At 44.0% G+C, this 22,839-nt stretch overlaps 1 protein-coding gene and 1 long non-coding RNA gene across 3 annotated transcripts in view; both read right to left on the bottom strand.

The window, feature by feature from the left end:
* CLIC4 (chloride intracellular channel 4) overlaps nt 1–22,368 on the bottom strand; it is a 32,978-nt gene extending 10,610 nt beyond the window's left edge. The window contains exons 1-2 of the mRNA XM_035345370.1: nt 22,209–22,368; nt 6,582–6,691 (exon numbers count right to left, since the gene is read on the bottom strand). Coding sequence (XP_035201261.1) covers nt 6,582–6,691; nt 22,209–22,280 — 182 coding nt within the window. The 5' untranslated portion in view covers nt 22,281–22,368. The remainder of the gene's footprint in view (nt 1–6,581; nt 6,692–22,208) is intronic.
* Nucleotides 7,070–16,965, bottom strand: LOC118177573. 2 transcript variants are annotated; one of them, XR_004755866.1, is made up of 2 exons: nt 8,597–16,965; nt 7,070–7,919 (listed from the first exon to the last, which is right to left on the bottom strand). It is a non-coding gene; the product is annotated as an uncharacterized LOC118177573 (long non-coding RNA). The 2 variants fall into 2 exon arrangements; XR_004755867.1 differs by having other exon boundaries at nt 9,104–16,965.
* Nucleotides 22,369–22,839: the final 471 nt, after the last annotated feature.

Below are 22,839 nucleotides of genomic sequence, written 5' to 3'. Positions count from 1 at the left end.
AGTTTAAAGCAATTCCAGGATAGTTAGTACCTGCCCCAAAGTGCGCTGAGGTATTTGGAGGTAGGACCACATACTTAAATATCTGCCTATCACTAGCTAATTAAATGGGCAAACTCTTTAACATCAGAGCTCAGCTACAGAATAAGTATAAACATCTTGTGGCTTTGCCACAAGCCAGAATAACAATCAGTGTTTCAGTAATTTCTTGAAGATCACACAAAAGCCATCCCCCAAATGTAATATGCTCTACTGTGATGTGTAAGTTAGACAAGTATTGAAATGAGTGTCTGAAGAGTTAACTTGGAAAAAAAAAAGCAAGGAAAAAAAAAAACACAAGAAACCCATCTCAAGTTCCTAAGCAGTATTGTACATGCTGAAGTTACATTCACCTCTGGGCAGTCTTTAATATTTACGAATCTCTTTATTTAATCATTGTCTGTCAACATAATTGTAAAGCTACACAATCAAGATGTTTAAAATAGGATTTCAAAACTTAACTGAATGCAACCCGGCCCTGAATGTTGTGACAAGCCCAACAATGTCCTGTGACTGGTTTACGTACTGTAACCGTTCTAGTCACCAGAGCAAGTCAGATCTCTGAGCACTGAAATGCTGCTTCTGCGAAGGGAAAGAATAAAGTCTCTGTCTGGCTGAACAGAAGCAAGAAATGCATTATTTCTTTGAAAGAGCTGTGCTTCCCTCTTCATTTGCCTATGTGCATATTTTGTCCTAAAAGTAGAGCTGGGGACTGCAAAACTTTTGTTAGCACAGTATGATGCTCAATGCAAGCATGGAAGGGAAAAATACATGCCATAAAGTCAATCAAAACAGACTCATTTTTTCCTGTGTCCAAAAGTATTAACTTGTGAACTTTTGTATCCAACCCTGACCTTTCAAGTCTCGCAAATAGAGCTTGTCTAACTGCTGAACAGACATTACACTGAGCCTGAAACATGGTATGCAAGTAAACCTGTTTTCTTGGCTAGTAAAATAAATGCAAATGATAAAACATTACTACCCAGGATCTTGAACAAGTTTGTGTCTTTCCTATAACATGAGGGGAAAAAAAAAAAGAATAATTGGCTTGAACAATGAACTTATGAAATCAGTTTCCTGTGAAATATTAGAAGTACAAGGACAAAAACTATCACCTATAATCATTCTGGTAATGCTAACAGGGTAAAAATACCATCATAAAACATTTCCACTTGAGCAGTTTGCTGAACTTCACGTTCTGCAAGCTACACTAGACTACAACTAGATATTAGACAATTCAGAACATTGTTTTGTTTGTTTGTTTTTCTTCTAAAACTTTATTCAAAGCCTACAAGGAATCAAGTTTGCATCATCATCTATTCAAATCTGAATTAGCTTCAACGGTCCTTATTTTCCTTCACCAGTGTGCAAGGAAAAATAGAGTTCATTTTACCTATTTTTGTGGATTTTTTTTTAATTTTGAACTCATTTTGTGTTTTCCCCTTCCCAACGTAAAAAAGAAAGCCTGTAGGTTCTCTCTTGTGTAAGAAAGGACAATTTTAAACATCTCCAATCAATTTTAATTCTAAACATTAGTTTTACATCCCATCATGCCCCCATCCACAGAATCACAGAATAGTCTAGGTTGGAAGAGACCTCCAAGATCACCGAGTCCAACCTCTGACCTAACGCTAACAAATCTTCCACTAAACCATATCCCTAAGCTCTACATCTAAACGTCTTTTAAAGACCTCCAGGGATGGTGACTCAACCACTTCCCTGGACAGCCTATTCCAGTGACTAACAACCCTTTCAGTAAAGAAGTTCTTCCTAATATCCAACCTAAACCTCCCCTGGCGCAACCTTAGCCCATTCCCCCTCGTCCTGTCACCAGGCACGTGGGAGAATAGACCAACCCCCACCTCGCTACAGCCTCCTTTAAGGTACCTGTAGAGTGCAATAAGGTCGCCCCTGAGCCTCCTCTTCTCCAGGCTAAACAGTCCCAGCTCCCTCAGCCGCTCCTCGTAAGACTTGTTCTCCAGACCCTTCAAAAACTTCGTAGCCCTTCTCTGGACTCGCTCGAGCACCTCCATGTCCTTCTTGTAGCGAGGGGCCCAAAACTGAACACAGCAATTGAGGTGTGGCCTCACCAGAGCCGAGTACAGGGGGACAATCACTTCCCTGGACCTGCTGGCCACGCTGTTTCTTATGCAAGCCAGGATGCTGCTGGCCTTCTTGGCCGCCTGAGCACACTGCTGGCTCATATTCAGCCGACTGTCAACTTCCAGGTCCTTCTCTGCCAGGCAGCTTTCTAACCACACATCTCCCAGCCTGTAGCTCTGTTTGGGGTTGTTGGGTCCCAGGTGCAGGACCCAGCACTTGGCCTTGTTGAACTTCATACAGTTGTCCTCGGCCCATTGGTCCAGCCTATCCAGATCTTCCTGCAGAGCCTTCCTACCCTCGAGCAGATCGACACATGCACCTAACTTGGTGTCATCTGCAAACTTGCTGAGGGAGCACTCGATCCCCTTATCCAGATCATCGATGAAGATGTTAAAGAGGACTGGTCCCAGTACCGAGCCCTGGGGGACTCCACTAGTGACTGGCCTCCAACTGGATTTGACTCCATTCACCACAACTCTCTGGGCCCGGCCATCCAGCCAGCTCTTAACCCAACGAAGCGTACGCCATTCCAAGCCATGAGCAGCCAGTTTCCTGAGGAGAATGCTGTGGGGAACGGTGTCAAATGCCTTACTGAAGTCAAGGTAGACCACGTCCACAGCCTTTCCCTCATCCACTAAGCGTGTCACCTTGTCATAGAAGGAGATCAGGTTCGTCAAGCAGGACCTGCCCTTCATAAACCCATGCTGACTGGGCCTGATCGCCTGCTTGCCCTGCAACTGCCGCACGATGACACCCAAGATAATCTGCTCCATGAGCTTCCCTGGCACTGATGTTAAACTAACAGGCCTATAGTTCCCCGGGTCTACCCTCTGGCCCTTCTTGTAGATGGGCGTCATGTTTGCTAGCCACCGGTCAAGTGGGACCTCCCCTGATAGCCAGGACTGCCGATAAATGATGGAAAGCGGCTTGGCCAGCTCTTTCGCCAGTTCTCTCAATACCCTCGGGTGGATCCCATCCGGCCCCATCGACTTGCGTGCATCCAAATGCTGTAGCAGGTCGCCAACCATTTCCTCGTGGATTGTGGGGGCCACATTCTGCTCCCCATCCCCTTCCACCAGCTCAGGGTACTGGGCATCCAGAGAACAACTGGTTTTGCTGTTAAAGACTGAGGCAAAGAAGGCATTAAGCACCTCAGCTTTTTCCTCATCTCTGATTACTAAGTTTCCCCCCACATCCAGTAAAGGGTGGAGATTCTCCTTAGTCTTCCTTTTTGTGTTGATGTATTTATAAAAACATTTTTTCTTGTCCTTAACAGCAGTGGCCAGATTGAGCTCCAGATGAGCTTTGGCCTTTCTGATTTTGTCCCTGCACCGCCTCGCAGCATCCTTGTAGTCCCCGAATGGCCTGCCCTCTTTTCCAAAGATTATAAACCCTCTTTTTTCTCCTAAGCTCGAGCCACAGCTCTCTCTCTGCTCAGCCAGGCTGGTCTTCTTCCACGCCGGCTCTTCTTTCGGCATGTGGGGACAGACCGCTCCTGAGCCATTAAGATGTCTTTCTTGAAGAGCGCCCAGCCCTCCTGGGCTCCTCTGTCTTTCAGTACCGCCTCCCAAGGGACTCTGCCAACCAGTGTCTTGAACAGCTCAAAGTCAGCCCTCCGGAAGTCCAAGACAGCGGTTTTACTGATCCCCTTCCTGACTTCGCCGAGTATCGAGAACTCTATCATTTTGTGGTCACTCTGCTCAAGACAGCCCCCGACCAGCACGTCTCCCACCAGTCCTTCTCTGTTGGTGAACAGAAGGTCTAGCAGGGCACCTCCCCTGGTAGGCTCGCCAACCAGCTGCATCAGGAAGTTATCTTCCACTCTCTCCAGAAACATCCTGGACTGCTTTCTCTGGGCTGTGTTGTGTTTCCAGCATATGTCTGGGAAGTTAAAGTCCCCCACAAGAACAAGCGCTGACGATTTTGCAACTTCCACCAGCTGCCTGTAGAACTCCTCATCCGTCCCCTCATCCTGGTTTGGCGGTCTATAACAGACCCCCACCAGAATGCTTCCCTTGTTGGCCTTTCCGCTGATCCTAACCCATAGCGACTCCACCTTGTCATTCCCAGCCTCAAGTTTGATGACGTCAAAACACTAATATAGAGAGCCACTCCACCACCCCTTCTGTGCTGCCTGTCTCTTCTGAAGAGCCTATAGCCAGACATTGCAGCACTCCAGTCATGAGAGTGGTCCCACCATGTTTCCGTGATGGCAACCAAGTCATAGCCTGCGTGCTGCGCAATGGCTTCCAGCTCCTCCTGCTTATTGCCCATGCTGCGTGCATTAGTGTAAATGCACTTCAGCTGGGCCTTAGCCTTCTCCCCCAGCCTTGCCACTGTTCCCCCTGGCACACCTCCAACAGGCTTTGTTTCATCCCCGCCCCCCTTCTCACCTAGTTTAAAGCCCTCTCAATGAGCCCTGCCAGCTCCTGGGCCAGGATCCGTTTTCCCCTTGCGGATAGTTGGGACCCATCTGCGGCCATCAGGCCAGGTGCCGAGTAAAGCGCCCCGTGGTCAAAGAACCCAAAACTTCTGTGTTGGCACCAGCCTCTGAGCCATGTGTTTATCAGGTGGGCTTTTCGTGTCCTCTCTGAACCATTCCCTGCCACTGTAGGAATGGATGAAAACACCACCTGTACTCCCGCTCCGTCCACTAACCGTCCCAGCCCCCTAAAGTCCCGTTTGATAGCCTTCAGGCTTCTCTCATCAATGGTATCACTGCCAGCCTGGACTATCAGTAGCGGGTAGTAATCAGAGGGGCGAACCAGGTTGGGAAGCTTTCTGGCGACATCCCTGACCCCAGCCCCAGGGAGGCAGCAGACTTCCCTATGGGCGGGGTCAGGCCGACAGATAGGGCCCTCCGTTCCTCTGAGAAGGGAGTCGCCCACCACGATCACTCTTCTCTCCTTCTTGGTGGGAGCAGTCTTGAGGCGTGGAGCAGACTTCCTCGCCCTGGGCTTCCTGGTTAACTTTTCTGCCACACCCTCCTCTACTGCTCTCTCGAGCTCCGGGGCCTCAAACCTGTTGCGTAAGGGCACCTGGGAAGGTGGGGCAGGCAGCGGGGGGAGTTTCCTGCAACGCCGAGCAGGGACCTGTCTCCACTCCTCCTCAACTCCTAGGTCCCCTCTCTCCGCCCAACAGCAACCGGGCAGGGGGTCCACCCCCATCTGGGGAGTCTCACCCCGGTGCTTCTCCTTCAGGCCTTGCAGGGAGTTGCTCCACCAGACTGCAAAAGGTTACGTAACGCCATCATTAAAAGTAAAGCAGGTCCAAAACCTATAAACAACACACAAGCACAAGCTCTGCTCCTGAGGTTTCCACAAACCACATGCAGTGCTACATGGAAGATATGATATATTCGGTTTGTGTGTACTAGCAGCAATATTTATGTTTGCAGTATTATCTCACATCAGCTAGAGAAAATCTTAAAGCTGCTACAAATGCAAACATTTGACAAAAGCTGCTTTTTACCCCTGTTTGAGAGGTCTGCCTCAGTCTTACTGCACATAGAAGTATTTAACACTCACTGCCACTTCAATGCTGGCAACTGAGAATTAGGTAACACTAGTATACTAAAAAGCAGTATTGTCAGTCAAAATGGAGGGGGACAGTAGAGGATGTGTTATTTCTTGAAGAAAAAGCAAAACAAGTCACCTCCATCAAAAAAAAGTTAAAAATTGAGAGGTTAATCCTAGGAAAGTTTACAGATTTTACATTTGATTCATTGGAGAATGCTGTGTATTTCTATTGGCTTTACTTCTGAAAATAAGATTCTAGCAGCCTCTCCTCTCTCCAGAGAGTTCAGTGACTAACAATACATTAGTGCTTTGAAAGCATTATTCCACAGCAAAAACAAATACAAGGCCTCTGGTGAATTTAGCAGTACCACTTCTAATAAAAGTACATCCAACCTTAGGAAATTGAGATTCCTAGATTCATGTCTCATCCTTCTCATCCACTAACTATTTCAAAGAAAGAAAAGTTATAGTTCAGGTGACATGCAGCATTGTGACATTTATTCTTATGCATAATAAACAATACTACGTTAAAATCTTAAAAGAGAGGAGTAGTCTGCACATTATTTGTGACAGTTATCCAATATTAATTGCAGATTTGATCTAAGATTTTTTGATCTAAAATACTCATCTGGCAGTCTCTACTTGTGGGGTCTCAATGTGAAGTTAGTAAGATCCAGTATTCAGTTATAAGAATCTTCATGTTTTAGTTTGTAGTTTTACAGAAAAGCATCATTTATCAAATTCAACAGAATTTATCACACCAATTCTTTTTGATTACAACTGCTTATAACATTTACATTAAGTCTGCCACTTAGTATTGAGGCCTTTTTTTAAATTTCGGAAAATAAGATGCGAGAAGCTGCTGACAAATATTTGTTCTACCAACTGTACTATTGCTTTTCAGATAAACCAAATATTTCTTACCTCTTCAGGTCAACTGTTGTGACACTAAACACCACTCCCTTCAGCCAAAGTATCATGAACAGTCTCTGAGAAAAAGGACAGTTTCCTATGCTTTCACCATCGCTGCCAGCCTGCAGAAGAGAACAGAGCATGACTATTAAAAGATAGAACTATGCCATCTACACGTGCTCACAATTACTAAAAGATCTTTATTTAGAGACAGTAACAAAACACAAACTCTATTGCCTGTACTGTCTTCACATCACTAGCTCTTTTAAAGACCTACAAGCTTACAGTCAAACCTAGTATCATCTTGCAGGAACACTCCTTTTTTCTCGAAGTCCAACCGATGCACCTGGAACAGATATCCTGATGGCACCTCCATATAATGCATAAAGGTAAGCACCCTTAGAATATGTAAACGTATTTCCTATACCGGGAAGGTATGGCTGGGCTTCCATGTCATTTTGTTTCCATGTTTTTTATACCTGGACCTTCCAGTGATGTTCTTTTTGTAGCAGACATAACTAGGATTTCATTACAGTGAAATTTACAAAAGACACACTTTTGACAACAGTTTTCCAAAGCCAATGCTGTTCTTTGGATTTATTCTTTATGCCTTCTTCTATTAAGCCTTCTTCTACAAGACACAGATAATCAACTAGTCATCTTCCAATTTACTGTTCATCACACTGTGTAGTCCTGCTGAGATAACTGCAACCAGGAGCTACGAAACTTTGTTGTACTGCAGGTGCTGTAAGGAAGGACATACCTAAGTACATAGGTACTTACATGGCAAAACCGTAATATTCCAAATACAGTTTTTATAGGCAATTTATCAAGAAGCCTTTGTCCTTCCACAACACATGGTCCATTGCATAACAACAGTAGGCCACTCCAGGGCACCCAGCGATGGCATGCATCTCATGATTGCTCTGACAATGAAGTACATACTGCTGAGTTGGAAGATCTTAGTATTAAAGTAGGCTAGAATTAGACATTGGAAACCTCAAATCCTCTTAAAAAAATGAGCTTTTGAATAGAATATTGATGCAGTTCTTAATACTGCGTATGTCAGATTATCTTGACATTTACTTTACATTAAAAAATTATAGAATCTTGGTTCTTATTATTAGAATATTTCCAAGAATAATTTTAATCAATGAAATTCTCAAGACCAAGCTAATCCTTTCATTGTTACTATTACCTGTTCCCTAGACAGCTTTAAAACACATTGTAAAATATGCTGGCTGTACTCCTCTGAGAAAGTACACAGGACAGTTATGTTTACTAAACACCGCATAGTCACAAGTGGAAGGGCTGAATACAAAGCCTGGGCATTGACTGGTAGAGATCCATCTTAAAAATAAATAAATAAATAAATAAATAAATGTTTAGGCACTCACGCAAAGGAATTGCTTTTTCTTCAATTTTCTGCCAGTTCCCAGCCATGCAATGAGCAGGGGCCCCAGTGGGGAGAATGAAGAAAGACTGAGCAAGTTAAAAAGACTAACAGCAGGATTTTCAAAGATTGGGAAAAAGGTTTTCAGAGAAAGTGTCTTAAATTCAAAAAGCTATTTTATTTTTTTAAAAACTCAACTGCCTTTCCACAGATAAGCCATCTAGACATATCAGGACATAAGGATTCATGACTTACAATGCCTCAAATTTATGCTTTGTTGTGGAGAATATATAGAGCCATTTTTCTTCAAACCTTTACTAGTTTCACTAGTGAAGGTTAGAAAGAAGAAAAGCTGGTAGGTTGTTTTTTTTTGCCTAAGTTACAAATTGTCTCCTTTTTCTTGGGAAAGGAATTAAAACTGGTAGTTAATTAACAGTATTAGATTGTCTTCAAAGCTGGCACATGACTTCTCAGTGTCTGGGAGCCTGAATTCTAAAAGCACCTACTGAAATGAGAAAAGTCAGTCTGGTCACTCTGGCCATTTTGCTTTATACTGTTCAACACACAATTTTCTATTGAGCACATAACCATTGAAAGGATTGTAGATGCTACGTATGGATGAACATGTTCCTACCTCGCAACATGCTAACATGAAGAAAGAGCTCACTCTGAGGTATACTTCCAACAGCTGTATGTTTTTATGTGTGTTAATATTTAACCACAATGCCCATCCCTCCAGATTGCAGTGTGTATTTCAGAATTTTCCGCTGAAGTGGTTACTGTGTTTACAATGGAACAGACACTTTCTGCAGTTGAATTATGCCAGTGTAGATTTGCACTTGTTTACTTCCCCCAGAAACACCTTCAACACATGCAAAATCACCTCCTTCAAAAAACAATATTGAAAAAGACACCACCTCATCCCATCTGAGTAAATATCTACATTTTCCTGCCCAGGCTAATTCATACTCTCAAGCAGAAACGATTTTTTGATTCAGAATCAATCCCCATCTTCAAGTTTACACCAACTTCACTGACACTATGTAAACCAAGGCACAGGCAGAAACAGCACAGGTGGGCATGTCCCATTCTGTTACGCTGTACCCCACTTCCTCATGTGGAAAAGCCACCACACATTTACTGTAAAAGAGAACATGGGCATCTACCAAGGCGCAACACCAAGACCATACGGTCATCCCCTCGGTGCCTCGCAGCAGCTGCTCACGTCGTCGTCCTCAAAGGGCTCCCGTGGTGCCACCCGCAGCAGCCAGGAGCAGCTCTCCTCGCTCTTATTTCTTTCAGTGCTTCTGACCTCAAGACCAGAGCTGGTGCAATATCACATTTCCAGAGGCCTTGTCTTATACATCCCACGTGAAGACGTGTAATATAATTCCACCACCAAGTTTTATAATTTCCAGTGGAAGATTAAAGAATTTTGAGTGGAATAAACCAAACTCAAATTCAGGAAGCATTTTTGCTTGTACTACAAATGCAATCTTAGTCCATCTGAAACCCAAAACAAAACCACTTTGAAGTCACAGAAGTGAACAAAAACAGATCAAACTTTAAGGCATAGCACAGAACTGTGGCTTTCACTGAAGCCCAATTACAAAACCAAAGCAATTCTTATGAAGACCAAAAAAGGTCAAATGCATTTATGCTGTACCACCAATATGTACAGAAACTTTTCCTCTCTCTCAATATAAGCAAAACATTCAAAATGAACAAACAACATAATCAATAGCATCTGGTTTTGTTTAAGCATTACAGAATTTTTAAGTTACTTTAAATCAGAGAAAAAGGATTACAGCCCCCTACCAAGCAGCAATTTTATCAAACCTAATGCATTTTCAAAGCTGCAAGCAAACAGCTAAACTGAGCCTAGACTTTTGTATCTACTTTCAAAAGTTTGTCCCACTTCTGCTCCAAAAAGTCCCGAGTTATTCTGAGCGCATACTGGAAAAGGAATGCGGTCAGAACGCCAAGAAACTTCTGGCTTCAATGCTCTTGCGCCAAAGAATTCTGCTATGTAACTGTTTGCCCAAGAGGCCCATTTTTTATCTTCCTGTATTTGATGCACTGAGAGCTACAGCCCAGATCTGTTACAACCGCCATCAAGAGCAGTACCACACTGGCAGTACAGCATATTGTTCTCCTTCAGTCGCACACGGAACTTTTTCTCTGGAGAGAGACGACGAATTTGGTAGTTGCTGAATCTCTGTCAGAGTCAGTGCAGACTGATCTTCCCCCTGGAATACTGTGTCGGCAGTAAAGTACCTTTAAATATTGCAAGAATATTCTGAAATTCCACATGACTAGTCATGCAGGGGATTATCATACAGTCGTTTCTCAAGCTTGCTGTTAGGAGCCAGAAATTTGGCACTACCTGGTCTTTTAATTCAGGCCACAATATACCAAGGTATCTTTAGTCTCTAATGCTCAACGTCTAATCCTCAGCACCATCAGACTGAATATTAAACATTGACTTCTCTATATGAACATCAGTCTAGATGATTTGTTATTTCAACAAGATTATACTCATTCTATACAGAAAAGCTAAAGTCATCCAGTTGACTTGAACAAAGTTGTGTTACCCTCCAAACTGACTGCAACTAAGAAATACCTGAGAAGATGGCAAAATGGACCTCACATTACTTGTCAGGTGCGAGGCAGAGAAAGGGCTGGGCAGCCACTGCTGCATGCAGCGGACAGGACTGTATGACAAACTGGGCTGCTTCTAAGAACAGAAGAGTCACAAGGCAGTAAAACAAACAAGCGTGCTCCCTGACATGACAATCTGATTTATCATAGCCCACAAACTTAAAAGGACTAGCAACTTCTAATATCAAGTACCTCAGATCATGCCAAGAGTGCCAGCTACCTGAATAAAAAAAATCTGCTTATCCCACTGCCCAGGAGGCTCAGCTCAGCTGATCCAGCCAGTGCAGAAGCCACCTCCTTTCTCTTTCCCCAAAGCAGTGATTTCATTCAAATTAGATTGTCTTTCCCCCAAAAATAGAGAGTCTAAGTAATCATACATTTTTCTAAGAGCTAAATAAGCTAACAGAAGTAAAAAAAAAAAAAAAAAAAAAAAAAAATCAATTAAAACTGTGAAATGTTTGTGTTTACAAGAGCATAAAAATTAACTTGACTCCCAACACAATGACCTGCATGCATTTACTTTACCAAGATAGGACTGAAGTTTACTGCAAGACTAACAGAAGCTGACAGACAAGAAAAGAAATACTCAAAAGGATTCAAAGCCCTCACTATATAGCATACATCTAAAAGACTTGAGAGTAAAACAGAATTCTAGAAATCTTCGGTCCTGAAGGCTTGCAAAATCATTTCCAACAGAAATCAGTTAAAAGGAGTATATTATGAGTTTCCCAAATTGCATCAAATAACTGCAGGAATAACAGTAAAGTCAAATTGCATCTGATGAGAAATGCAATACAGTTCGGTCTCTGCCTATGTAAATAAAGGCAAAGAAAGAGCAGGACAGTAGACCACCCCCCCCCCCCCCCAGGAATGAAGAACTATCAAAGCAATCTTTCCCAGATTTGATATACCAGGAAGAGGAGGGAAAAAACTTTTTGTTGAAGAAGGAAAAATCCAATTTAGAAACACATCACAGAATACTTCCTGAGGGGAATAAAAAGGCAAAAAATACAAGTGACGAAGCTAGTTACACCCCCAATCAAGGCCCATTGCTCCGAACAAGAAAACTGAACTTCTGTCTAGAGGATTAAAGTTCAAAAGCAAGTAAACAGACTAGGAAAAATAAATAAATAAATAAAAAGCAATCTCTATTTCAGTTCTAACTAATAAAAAAAACTGCTGGGAAAACTACAAGAGAAAACAGCATGATATATACCCATTACCTCAAAACAGCAGATAAAAATCACTCTCACAGTAAGCTCATTCAAAAAATGAGCAAATTAATAATCCTACATGGATTAGTGTTTTAAGAGGAAAAGTTTAAGGTAAACCAACAAAGTGATTAAAGTGAAAAACAAGCAGCCGTTCAAAACCCTGGAGATGAAAGAATACAAACAGGAGTGGTTTAATGTTCCACACAGGAATACGGAAAAGCCTGGCAGTATCAGTCTAAACCCTTGCAACTTGCGCCTTTATCTTGCCGAGCTGGATAAACAGAATTCCATGCTGTTGACTGGGCAGGGCTCTCAGATAAGATGTAAGGAACCAGGACTGTGCGAGGACCGCAAGGCTCTCTGGCATAACGTCCTCAGCAGCCAGACCGGCTTCAGGGTGTCACAGGTATGTGCTGGCTTCGCCTGTAGAAACGCGCCTTAAAGGATCACAATGCCTAAAATATTAATGAGGCACCATTAGGAAGAGAATATAGGTGATGAGATGGTAAGATGCACAGCTCAGGACAGACAAAAAAGATGCGCTGTCTGTAACATATGACGTTAGATGGATTCTCGTGCTTCCAGACTTGTTAGCTTGTGGGGGAAGTCGTTTTCACGGGAAGAACAGGTCAGGCAGCAAGCTAGAATCCAGCCCCAAACTCTGCTGCTAACTAAATCTGGTTCAGCCACATTTAATCCGAGGTATGACAAGACAAAAAGACACCTCTGCCGCCAGTTCCCCCTTCGCCTTGCCCCTGGGCACAGCGGATAACTCGCATCCAGTTCCCAGTGGCAGTGGCCATCAGGCCAGGACATACCGGGACGCTGCCCTGCGGAACTGGCACACTGTGATAGAGGAGGTCCAGACATCTGACAGCCCAAAGGAGTTCCCTGACACAATAAGCAAGACAGACTGAAGGTCAAATCTAGGAAAAAAATGCATACAGCTGTAAAACCAACTGCAACCTGCAAAGGATTCAGAATACTAGGAGGACTTTCTTGCCATGTTGCAATATAGATCGAATGTTGCATTGCAGTTACTGGAAAAATATAGCTAGTGGCAGCAGTGAATCATTGCTTGTGATGCACAAGAAATCCAAATACTCATTTTCATCATCTTAGCAGCACTGAAAGTGATCAACTAAACCTTACTCTAACTTAAGTGCTGAAGATTGTTTCCAGGTACACAGCCTGCTGCTACGGGAGTCCTTTCTTTCAAATGCAGCTTTCCTGGGAAGCGTAAAACAGAGTGCTGAAAAGAAGACCTTAACATGGAAAAGTTGAAGAACGGTACTATAAGGATAGGCGTACTAGCAGCTGAAAACAAATTCTCAGGGTCTATTATTCAAATAACCAACCAACCAGCATCAGCTACAAACAAACCATGGGGCAGCCTTGGACAAGTCCTTGCAGCACGGTCCCTTCTCACACCAGACATATCAAAGGGTGCTCAAGCAACGAACACTTCACAAACATTGCAAGAATATCCTCTTGCGTTTTTTTTTTTTTTTTTTTTAATGTAATTGTTGATTATTTATTTACATGATTTAACATCTCTGACAAGCATGCTGACTCCTACAATTCTTTTATGATGCTCAGAAGATTGTAAATAAAACATCCAGCATCATTCTCATTACCTCAAAGGTCAGCAGTTTGACAAGTTACATAGCCATTAGTTCAAATTCACTTCTGTTCATCACAAGCCTACTACATTACCGGACACTACCACTGCATCATGCCTTTTTCTAGATAATCTTGCTCTCCAAATCCATCATTAACTAACCTTCATCCTAAGTCAACTGCTTTTGAACTCAGAAAGTAACTATTTTTATAAGGTGTGTGCTTAACTTGCCTCTACCTTCAACACCTAAAACAGGAAAGTACCTTGTACGAAAAGAATGTACATCCATTTACAAACAGGCCAGATGACCTCAGAAAGCATCAAATTAAGCTTCAGGTGCCTATATCACAGCCTTATCCCTACATGAACTATATTGATTTGTGCAAGCCCTTATTTGACCTCTAGAAGGGAACTTAGAGCTTGGTAGCACTATATCAACTTAGGTTTAAACTCTTAGATCACCAGAAAAGTAGTTAGTGCTAAAGAACAATTTAGATAATCATTGTTATCTTAAATAGTTGGAGTCCTAAGAAAAGCATAGGGAAAAAAGAAAACACAAGTCCAGTGCTCATACCTGGAATTAGCTGTAAATACAAAAAGCCTAAGACGATTAACCTATATTTTCTATGTGGTGATTGACACCTACCCCAACCTGGGGAAAAAGCAACCTTAGCTACTGCTGCCTCTGGACAAGCCGCATCTTCTTTACCTAATTTGTAATTGATCCAACTTCCACTTCAGCTGATGTTCCTGTAAACTCAAAAAGCTTTTAAAAAAATAAGTAAATGAATTGAACTCCCAGTAAGTGCTTGAGATCTGACTATTAAACCAGGGAAAGGAATGTTTATCAGCCCATTCAAGCAGCCTCTTAAGTCATCACCTTTCCAATTAGCCACTGCTGTGTTAGATGTTTGACTGTAGCAACAACTGACCATTTTAGGATGATGCTGTATTTAACCCTGTGATGCTGTTCCTATCAAAATACTTAAGAGATTTGTCTCATACAGTTTCATGCAGCTCTTGTTTATTGCTAGCTAATTTTCAGCATAAAGCTTTTGGAAAAAGCTATGGGATTTTCATGATGTATTAAAATAACTTCGTAATTCAGTAGAAATTAAGCCCTTCTATTTCTTTGGAGAAAAGACATTATCCCACATTCATCCTTTGGGAGAATTGGATAAACAGTCAGATCGAAACCTGCATTAAATACTAACCACCATTTTCTTCAATGGAGAAATTTGCTTAATGTTATGAATACAAAAACTTGGTATTACTGTGAATAGCCAGATGCATGGCTTTCTCCTAGCCTGATATAAGGAAAATTAAAGTTATTAAACAATGGCAGAAGCCTCACAGCTCATCTCTTCTAACCTTCTACTCCAATGGCAATACCTTCAACAAAGTGATTCAGTTGTAACATAAATATGTCCAAACTCACTGAAATCAGCTAAGTCACAACTTGACACATTCTTGCAATTGTAGAGTAGGAAAGGTGAGTATGCTGTTAACCATTCAGCACAACATGTTTCTTTTGTCTCCTAGCTTATTAAATTTGTTAATTAAGTGTGTGGTTCAGCTACACCCCAAGGGGCCCGTTTCCAAGATCTCCCCCACCAAACACTGAGGAAAATTAGAGGAAAAAATTAGAGAAAAGAACAGCAAACCTGGGTCACTGGGGTTCAGAAGACTGAGTGCAATTTTAAAAATTTAATAATTCTTCAAATAATCCTTCAAACACACATCACTTGCATGGGACAAAACAAAGTGCCTCGTTTATGGTAGTCTACAGCCAAGTTCTTGGAGCAAGGAGGTGCCGCCAGCTGGGCAGGATGCCCCCAGCAGATCCAGCACTGAATGCCCAAACGAGTCCCACCTCGATACACAAGTGCTCACCCAAAGTTTCAAAATTCTGAAAAAAAAATAACACAGCTAAGCACAACTGCCTCCAAATCTGAAATCAACAGCAATGTCTGTGGAAGAACTGTGTGTAAATAGAAAAAAATGCTTGAATTCTCAAAACTCACTGAAGCAGAGCTGCTGTTTTGAACCTGCACCCCCTGCTAACAGCACATTCAAAGCTCTATCAAGGAAAACCATTCACTTAGACCAAAATTGGTGTTGGAATTTTTATTCTATAGCTACTAGAACACGAAGGTTCCACGGGAGGCTTGTCCTCTGCTGCTTCTTGTGCCAGTGCAAGCACTGAGCAATTCACTTACTAAAAGGCACCTCTATGAATGTATTATACACCACTCTGGAAGTGGCATCCAAGGTCTTCATTCGCAGAGCAGAACTTCCTCCTTTGGGATATGTTGCCTTACCTCATTAAGATCCAGTACAGCATGTCTCACGAGGGCAGATAAAACATGATTTTGAAAGACTACAGAAATGTACTTATGCTTTCATTTTATTTTTAGACAAAAACACGTAAAAAACTATTTCCTTTATTTAAAAATAGCAGCTCTCCAAAATACAGACCAAAGTCTAGCCAAAAGAGTAATTCTTTAACAGAGCCAAAACACTCTGAAGCTGATCCAGTAGCACTGACTGATCTCATCAGCTCTTCTCATGAAAATATACAGATGTGACTTCACTCCTGGATTACACTCCTATATTTAGTTTATACCTAATATGGATATTCATTGCAGAACTCAGTCATTTCCTTTCCTCGTGCAAAGTCCTTTGTCCTTTGTCTAGCCAACAATACAAGGAATAAGTCTGAACTCCTAGAGAACTTGCACACAAAGACATCTGTAATAGCAATTTACCTTATGCTTTTAACTTCAGCATCAACAAACAGCATTCAGAGCCCTGAAAATCAGATTATGCCATAAATGCATGTTTGACCTGAACTGAAAAAAAAAAAATCAAAACAAGTTTAAAAGAAAATACACTATTCTTTTTAAAGAAAAAAAAAATATTTCAAGCAAAGAACATAAAGCCCCTGACATCAAAGCTCTATTTAAATTCATATCAAGGTAAAATAACTGTTTTTAACTGTTAAAATGTTCAGAAACTCTTAATACAAAGGAAGAGTAGAATGAGTACCTGACACCTATTTTAGGAGTATTCTGAATCAAAGAATATTCAAGAAAATGCAAGAAATAAAAAGTTGATTAGGACAAAAAGCAGTTGTTTCTTACAAGTTATTTACAGAATAACTTTGAATATAAAAATCGATTAGATGGATTAACAAGTTCAGATGTAAAGTATTTTTCCATAGATGGTCTACTTGCAACCAACCACCAGCTTAATTGAAGTTTGTTATTTTAGACAAACTTAAGGGGCTCACTTTTAAAAGTTTTTGCAGACCTAGGGGCCTCTATCCTAAAGGAGAAGCCACCTCACTTTCTCCCACAGTCCAATTAAGGCTTTATAGAATTGCCCTGCTCAGCTGGTTATCAGTCGCAAGGCCTAATCAGCCGAGAACATCTTCAAAAGAAAAATAAAATACCGTCAAGTACATTTATCCAGTCTTAAATGTAGCTCATGGGGAATTCTATACAGCCAAGCCCAAGCAGAACCTGGAATTGATGCAGGCACCACTGCAGAAGCACATCGGCCAGGAGTTAAGTCACATCACGATGAACGCCTCCTTCCAAAGCGAACCTGAATGTGCTCACACCAGTGAGAAAATAACAGAGCACACAGCTCTTCTTGTCCCTTTTAACTAATGTACACTTAAATTCACACTTGCAACCTCAGCGTACAAAAGTCACTTTCCAAAGCAGACAGATTACTGTTTAGCTAAAAGTTCAACAGATTCCCTGGCTAGGCGCCTAAAACCAGACTTTTATGGGATAACACTGCCCTCAAAATCTACAAGTTCAGTGACAAAAGACGGCTGCAGAGCCAGCTGCTTCTCTGCCCAGCCTCTTCCCCTTAAAAGACGAGCAGGATTACTTCTCAAAGAGCTCTTTCTTCCCTCTCTGATTCCTTCCACAAGCTTAGGCCAGGACAGCCTGCACAGGGCCGGGCAGGGACGCCGCGAGGAACGATGACTGACTGCTTGCCACGCTAAGGCCCAGAGACCCATGGAACCCCCCATGCCCTCCCAGCAGTAGAACCGACCTTACAAACAGCTCCGACATCCACCCGCTACTTCTCAGACATTGAGGCAACTCCTTCCAGAGGATTCTCATTCTCCTCAAATATTTTTGTATGATCTCTAGTGCTAAGTATACTCTTCTCTGCTTCTGTGCATTCCTTACTACACACGTAGATGGTTGGACTGAAACACAGAAGCACAAGGCTTGCACTGCTCAGCCCCTTGGCGTGCATTTCCCCCAGCTTTTTGATAGGACCCAGATCCCAAAGCTTCTCCAGCAATAACCGTCCTAAGTCACAGGCACCCCTTTCCTTTCAAGCCTCCAATGCACAGCCTGAGACACTTCCCTTCTGGGAAGGCTGAGGAAAAAATTGTCTTTCACAGCAGGATTTATGCTGAAAGAATGCCTTTGTGGCACACAGCTCCCGCATACACCACAGTGCCAGTGACTCAGAAGCCCCACTGCAGACGGCAGGCAGAGGAGCAGGCTGCAAAGGATGACAAGCTGAGGCTCAGGGACTCTACCAGACCGCTCGCTGGGGACAGTGGAAAAGCGCGCGAGCAACAGGCATCTTGCAACAGCAAAGCAAGCCACAAGTTCTCCTGACCACCTGAGCTGCCTAGATGCTAATCACAGGCAAGTGGAGGGCAGATGCCAGCAAATAAAACTATTGTTCCTGTGGAAAGACATTCAGAAGCAATTTCACAATGAAGATAAAGTAACTCCTCTCTAACCCATTTGGAAATTATTGCTAGAAGTTTATAAGCTTACTTTCCAATATTTTGGAAAGAAATAATGTCTAGACTTGGGACCATCTCTCTGTGAACAATACTGTGCAAAGTGCACTGGTTTCTGCATCAGCAACCAGATTGTAAAAGACAGAGGTTTCTGGATATGAAAAGTCTCCAAAGCAGAAATTAAAACAACGTAGTTTGTTGGCCAAAGAAAAAGGCCTGATTCACCACAATTAAGCACAGGTATACCAAGATGGTTATGCTTCAATGTATACAGGGATCCTTCACAATAAATAAGCAACACGTGAAATGTTGCTATCCATACCAAATGCATACTGAGAAAGTTCACAGGTGCTGAGGTTATTACACTAAAACCTCCAAAGGATGATCTTGTACATAAAGAGACTTATCCAATAAGATTACCAAGTGACAAGCCTGCCTCTGACAGCACCATCTCTGAGAAGCAATGTTACATGTCTCTAGTTTTGTTCTTTCTTTTTTTTTTTTTTTAATTTTACAGCTGTAGTGCAGATGACAAAAAAATGACAATGAGCAAGTTTATGGAATGGTGTGTTATAAACCAATATACAGCAGCACAACAGATTAGACCTTACATAAAGACACTCACAGGCAAAGAGCAACCATAAAACAAAGGCAGACCCACATGTTAGCAGGTCAGACAGATCGTGCTCCTTCACCCAGCATGGAGCTAGCATCGAGTCTGCTGCTAGAGATGCAGGCATGCGCACATCCCTTCTCTGTCACAAGCTTCAACATCTAACTGAACAAACTGCACCTAGGTCCCAGAAGACAGAGTTCACCTGCTGAATTTCTATTTAATTCAGCTATACAGAGATGTAGATAAACTGATACAATCACTGGGAGTTTTAGAAGAGGATATTTATCAAATATGAATTCACAGCTTTTATTCTACAGACAGTACAACTCACATCTGATTTTCAAAATTAGTGCCCAGTTTCACAAAGACATCCTATCTGAAAGCTGCTGGATATCCAAGGCCTAATTAAATTACATGTATACACATGTTACACAGCTGAAGACCACCATATATTCCTTAATGATTACCTACATCTACTATAAACCAATGTCTCCTGCCAACAGATATACGACTAGGAATTTCTTGTTTGTTGAGTTTGTTTTTTTTCCTTAACACTGAACTCACTGATCATCCATGTCTTCACCTTGCTGTTACAAGAAGAATGCAATTGCTGGCTGCCCTCTAGAACACCAAAGACTGAGCTATAGAGAGCTTCCATCCCCACCTCCTTTGTACACATCTTACTCTGCACAGGCTCTGTCCTGTGGTTTCTGCAGAAGAGTGGCTCTGTTTGACCAAAGCAGTCAGACACACTTTTTATTTATAGTAAAAATCCACACATGACCAATTAAATTGCAGTTATTATTGGTGGCCTATGTGAGTTGTATTCAGATCCCAATGCCTGAGTTTCTGTGTGCATGTTCATCACAGTGTAGTCTTCACTTTTCTAAAAATGCCACCAGAGTATATAAAAATATTCATTAGACAATAGAAGTGGGCCTCCCTTATTAATAATACACATGAACATATGAGGAACCGAATGAAATCAGATACATCACTAGTTTCTCCTAACCAACTCTCAGAAGACTTGAGAAATATTTTTTTTCACTTAGCTTAAAATAGCCTGCAGGCAGCCCACCAGAGCTATAACAAAAAAGCTCCTGAAGTTGCTCATTATGAGACCAAGAAACATTCATATCAGTTCCAGCACCACAATACAATCATTTTCTTATCTGAATATTCTACTTCTGCACATCCTTTATCACAGCCGATGAAAATACGAATTATAACAGACTGATACACTACACTGTCTTCTTGAATAAACTGAAGCAGTCAGCGTGTGTCAGACAGCTCTACACAGCTATTCGTAACTGAGGGCTCACCATCTGCACACTCCTTGCTGTGCCCACCCTATCCAGTTACTGATCAGTTAAATAAGATTCAAACACAACATTTTGGGCATGAAGCCAAGCAGTTTCCCCTGCTTCACAGGTTTGTTTCTCAAGCTTTAACCCATACCTCTGTTTCATCTTAGTCTAGCTGCTACAATCCTTTGTACGCAGGTCATACAGTTGCCGCCCTTCAGCCGCAGGCATTTGGCACACATTTCTTTTTTCATCAGGAAGTCCTTCCACCACCTCTGTCTGAAGCACTTCACTGACTAACAGTGCATGGGTAGACCCAAGACCCCATGCACTGCTTGGAACATTATCACATTGTGAAGTCCTGTTCTAATACTCAGTAACATCAGACTTTTTCTGGACTGCACCCATAGCCAAGTGAGAACTGTGCAGAACAGACAAAACCAGACACTGAACTTCCCATTTACAGAAAGAAAGAAATAAATAAAGTTCTAGTGCTCTGCTAAAAAGACGCTGTTAGTTCTATTGAAAAATGTGAGTATTTTGCTCTCATTTGCATGAAGCGATGATCTGGGCAGTCAGACAGCATACAAGACTTCTGTTAGCTTTAACAGCTTCAGCAAAGTATGGGACAGGTAGCAATGCCAGATGAAACAACTATTTCCAGTGTTCTGGGGGGTAGAGGGTGTTCTTCCTCTGCAGGATTTTCCATGAAAATAACCTTTACTGAAAGATCATGAAGACAGACAAAAATGAATCCCTTTTTGTCCTGAACTCTATTGCAAAGGCTGCCAAGTGTACAGCTCGTAGCAGCCATTCATAACACTGGGAAAAGGCTTCCTTGAGGGATAACCCTGAGCACAGCCATCCTAAATCCATCCAAATAAAGAAATTTTAACTGAGGGTGACAGAAAAGTTCCCTGCTTTTTCCCTTTCATACTCATTGACGTCATTGCCGGTCCAATACTAATCAGAATCAATACATTTTTCTGAAAAGTTATTTTATGCTTTCTTTCATGCTACTCCTCAAGCACAACACAGCCTCCTTGAGCAGATCCACAAGGATTCACCATGCCCCCAAATCTTTCTGCCATCAGTAACTGCTCTAATTTGTTTAAAAAATAAGAAAAAAACTGGTGAATGAGTTTTAGGTTGGATGAAGGTAAGTTAGCATGTTATACTAAAGAAGTACTGCTATAAATAATTCAGAGTAGCCTAGAACACAACTGCTGTGTCCCGGTGAGCTCTAAGTGAGCACCAGGAGCCTTCACGCTCAGATGAGGATCGTGCCTGGAACCCTCCCCCCCCAGGGGCTTCCCCTAGGTCCCGCATCTCCACACTGCTAACAAGTCTGAAAACAGGAAGAGTCAACTTTTTTAGAGTACCATTTAATAAATTAGATTACGTATTTAACAGCTTCTTGGCAAAGCCCTGCGTGGCGTGCTGGAGACGTGTGCCCGTCGCCTCCTGCGCTCGGCGGGCCCCCGGGGGCCCGGGGCTGGCCTCCCACCACGCCGCCACACCGGGGAGCTGCGTCCCGGGGCTCCCAAGCTGCTCTCCGAGCCGCGTTTAAACGGGGAAACCGAATCGCCTGCTCCGCGCTGTCGTGCTAAGCGCGAGAGAGACGCCACCAGGGCCCGGGCCGCACAGGCCCGCGACAGGCGGCGACAGGGACGACACGGCAACGCCCAGCACGCGGCCACGCCGGGGCTACCCCAGGCCGCCTCCGCTCCCCGCGGCCTCCGGGCGGGCGTTTTCCGGCCCCGGCCCCACACTCCCCCCGGCCACAGCCCCACGCTCCCCCGGCCCCAGCCCCTTTTGTGCGCGGCCGTCCCGCCCCGCCCCACCCCACCCCGCCTGACCCGGCCCGCAGCCCGCGGCCGCCCCGAGGGGAGCGCCCCGCGCCTCGGCCGCAGGACCCCGCGTACGGCCCGGGGGCTCCGCGCCCGCTGCTGCGGGGAACGCGGAGCCCGCGTCGGGGGTGGGGGTGGTGGGGGATGCCCAGCGGCCCGAGTGGAGCGGGACCGGGGCGGGCTGGGCCCCGTACCTTGACGAAGAGCTCGATGACGGGCTCCTTGTCACCCTCCTTGAGCCCGTTGACCGGCACGGACAGCGCCATGCTTCGCGCCTCGCCCGGAGCTGCCCCGCCGGGACGGCCGCCGCCCGCTCCGCCGCTCGCTTCGCCCGCCCTGCGCGCGACTGCAGCCCCGCCCCAGCGGCACTGGGACCCGCCGCGGCCGGCGGCCGGGGGGCGGGGCCAAGGCTGAGGGGCGGGGCTATGATGAGGGGCGGGTCGGTGCCGAGGTGCCAACGGTTTCCTCGGCGGGCCCCGGGGTTGGCCGTGGGAAGTCCTCAGCGGGCGGCGCAGGGGGGTGGGGGTCCTGCGGGGGGGCAGGCGTTCGCGGGCGGCCCGATCGGGCCCGGCCCTGGCGGAGGCGGCTGCCCCGCGGGCGCTGTCAGGCCCGGGGCGGCGGTGCCAGGCAGGGCTCCCGCCTGGCGGCAGGGAGGAGCGCGTCCAGCCGGGTTTCTGCCACGCTGTTGAGGGTAGGGGCTGGAGGCTCCGGGCGCGGTGGTTTTCGGCGTTCGCCCTTTTCCAGTCTTTTCACCAAAATAGCACAGGGCAATCCGCAGCATGCCGGCACGTTTTCCCCAAGCGACCTCATGCCTGCGAGCTCCCT

This window comes from Oxyura jamaicensis, chromosome 23, assembly GCF_011077185.1.
Source record: "Oxyura jamaicensis isolate SHBP4307 breed ruddy duck chromosome 23, BPBGC_Ojam_1.0, whole genome shotgun sequence".
NCBI classification, from domain to species: Eukaryota; Metazoa; Chordata; class Aves; order Anseriformes; family Anatidae; genus Oxyura; species Oxyura jamaicensis.
The sequence above is the reverse complement of the archived record's forward strand: the minus strand, read 5'-3'. Positions and strand labels throughout refer to the sequence as shown.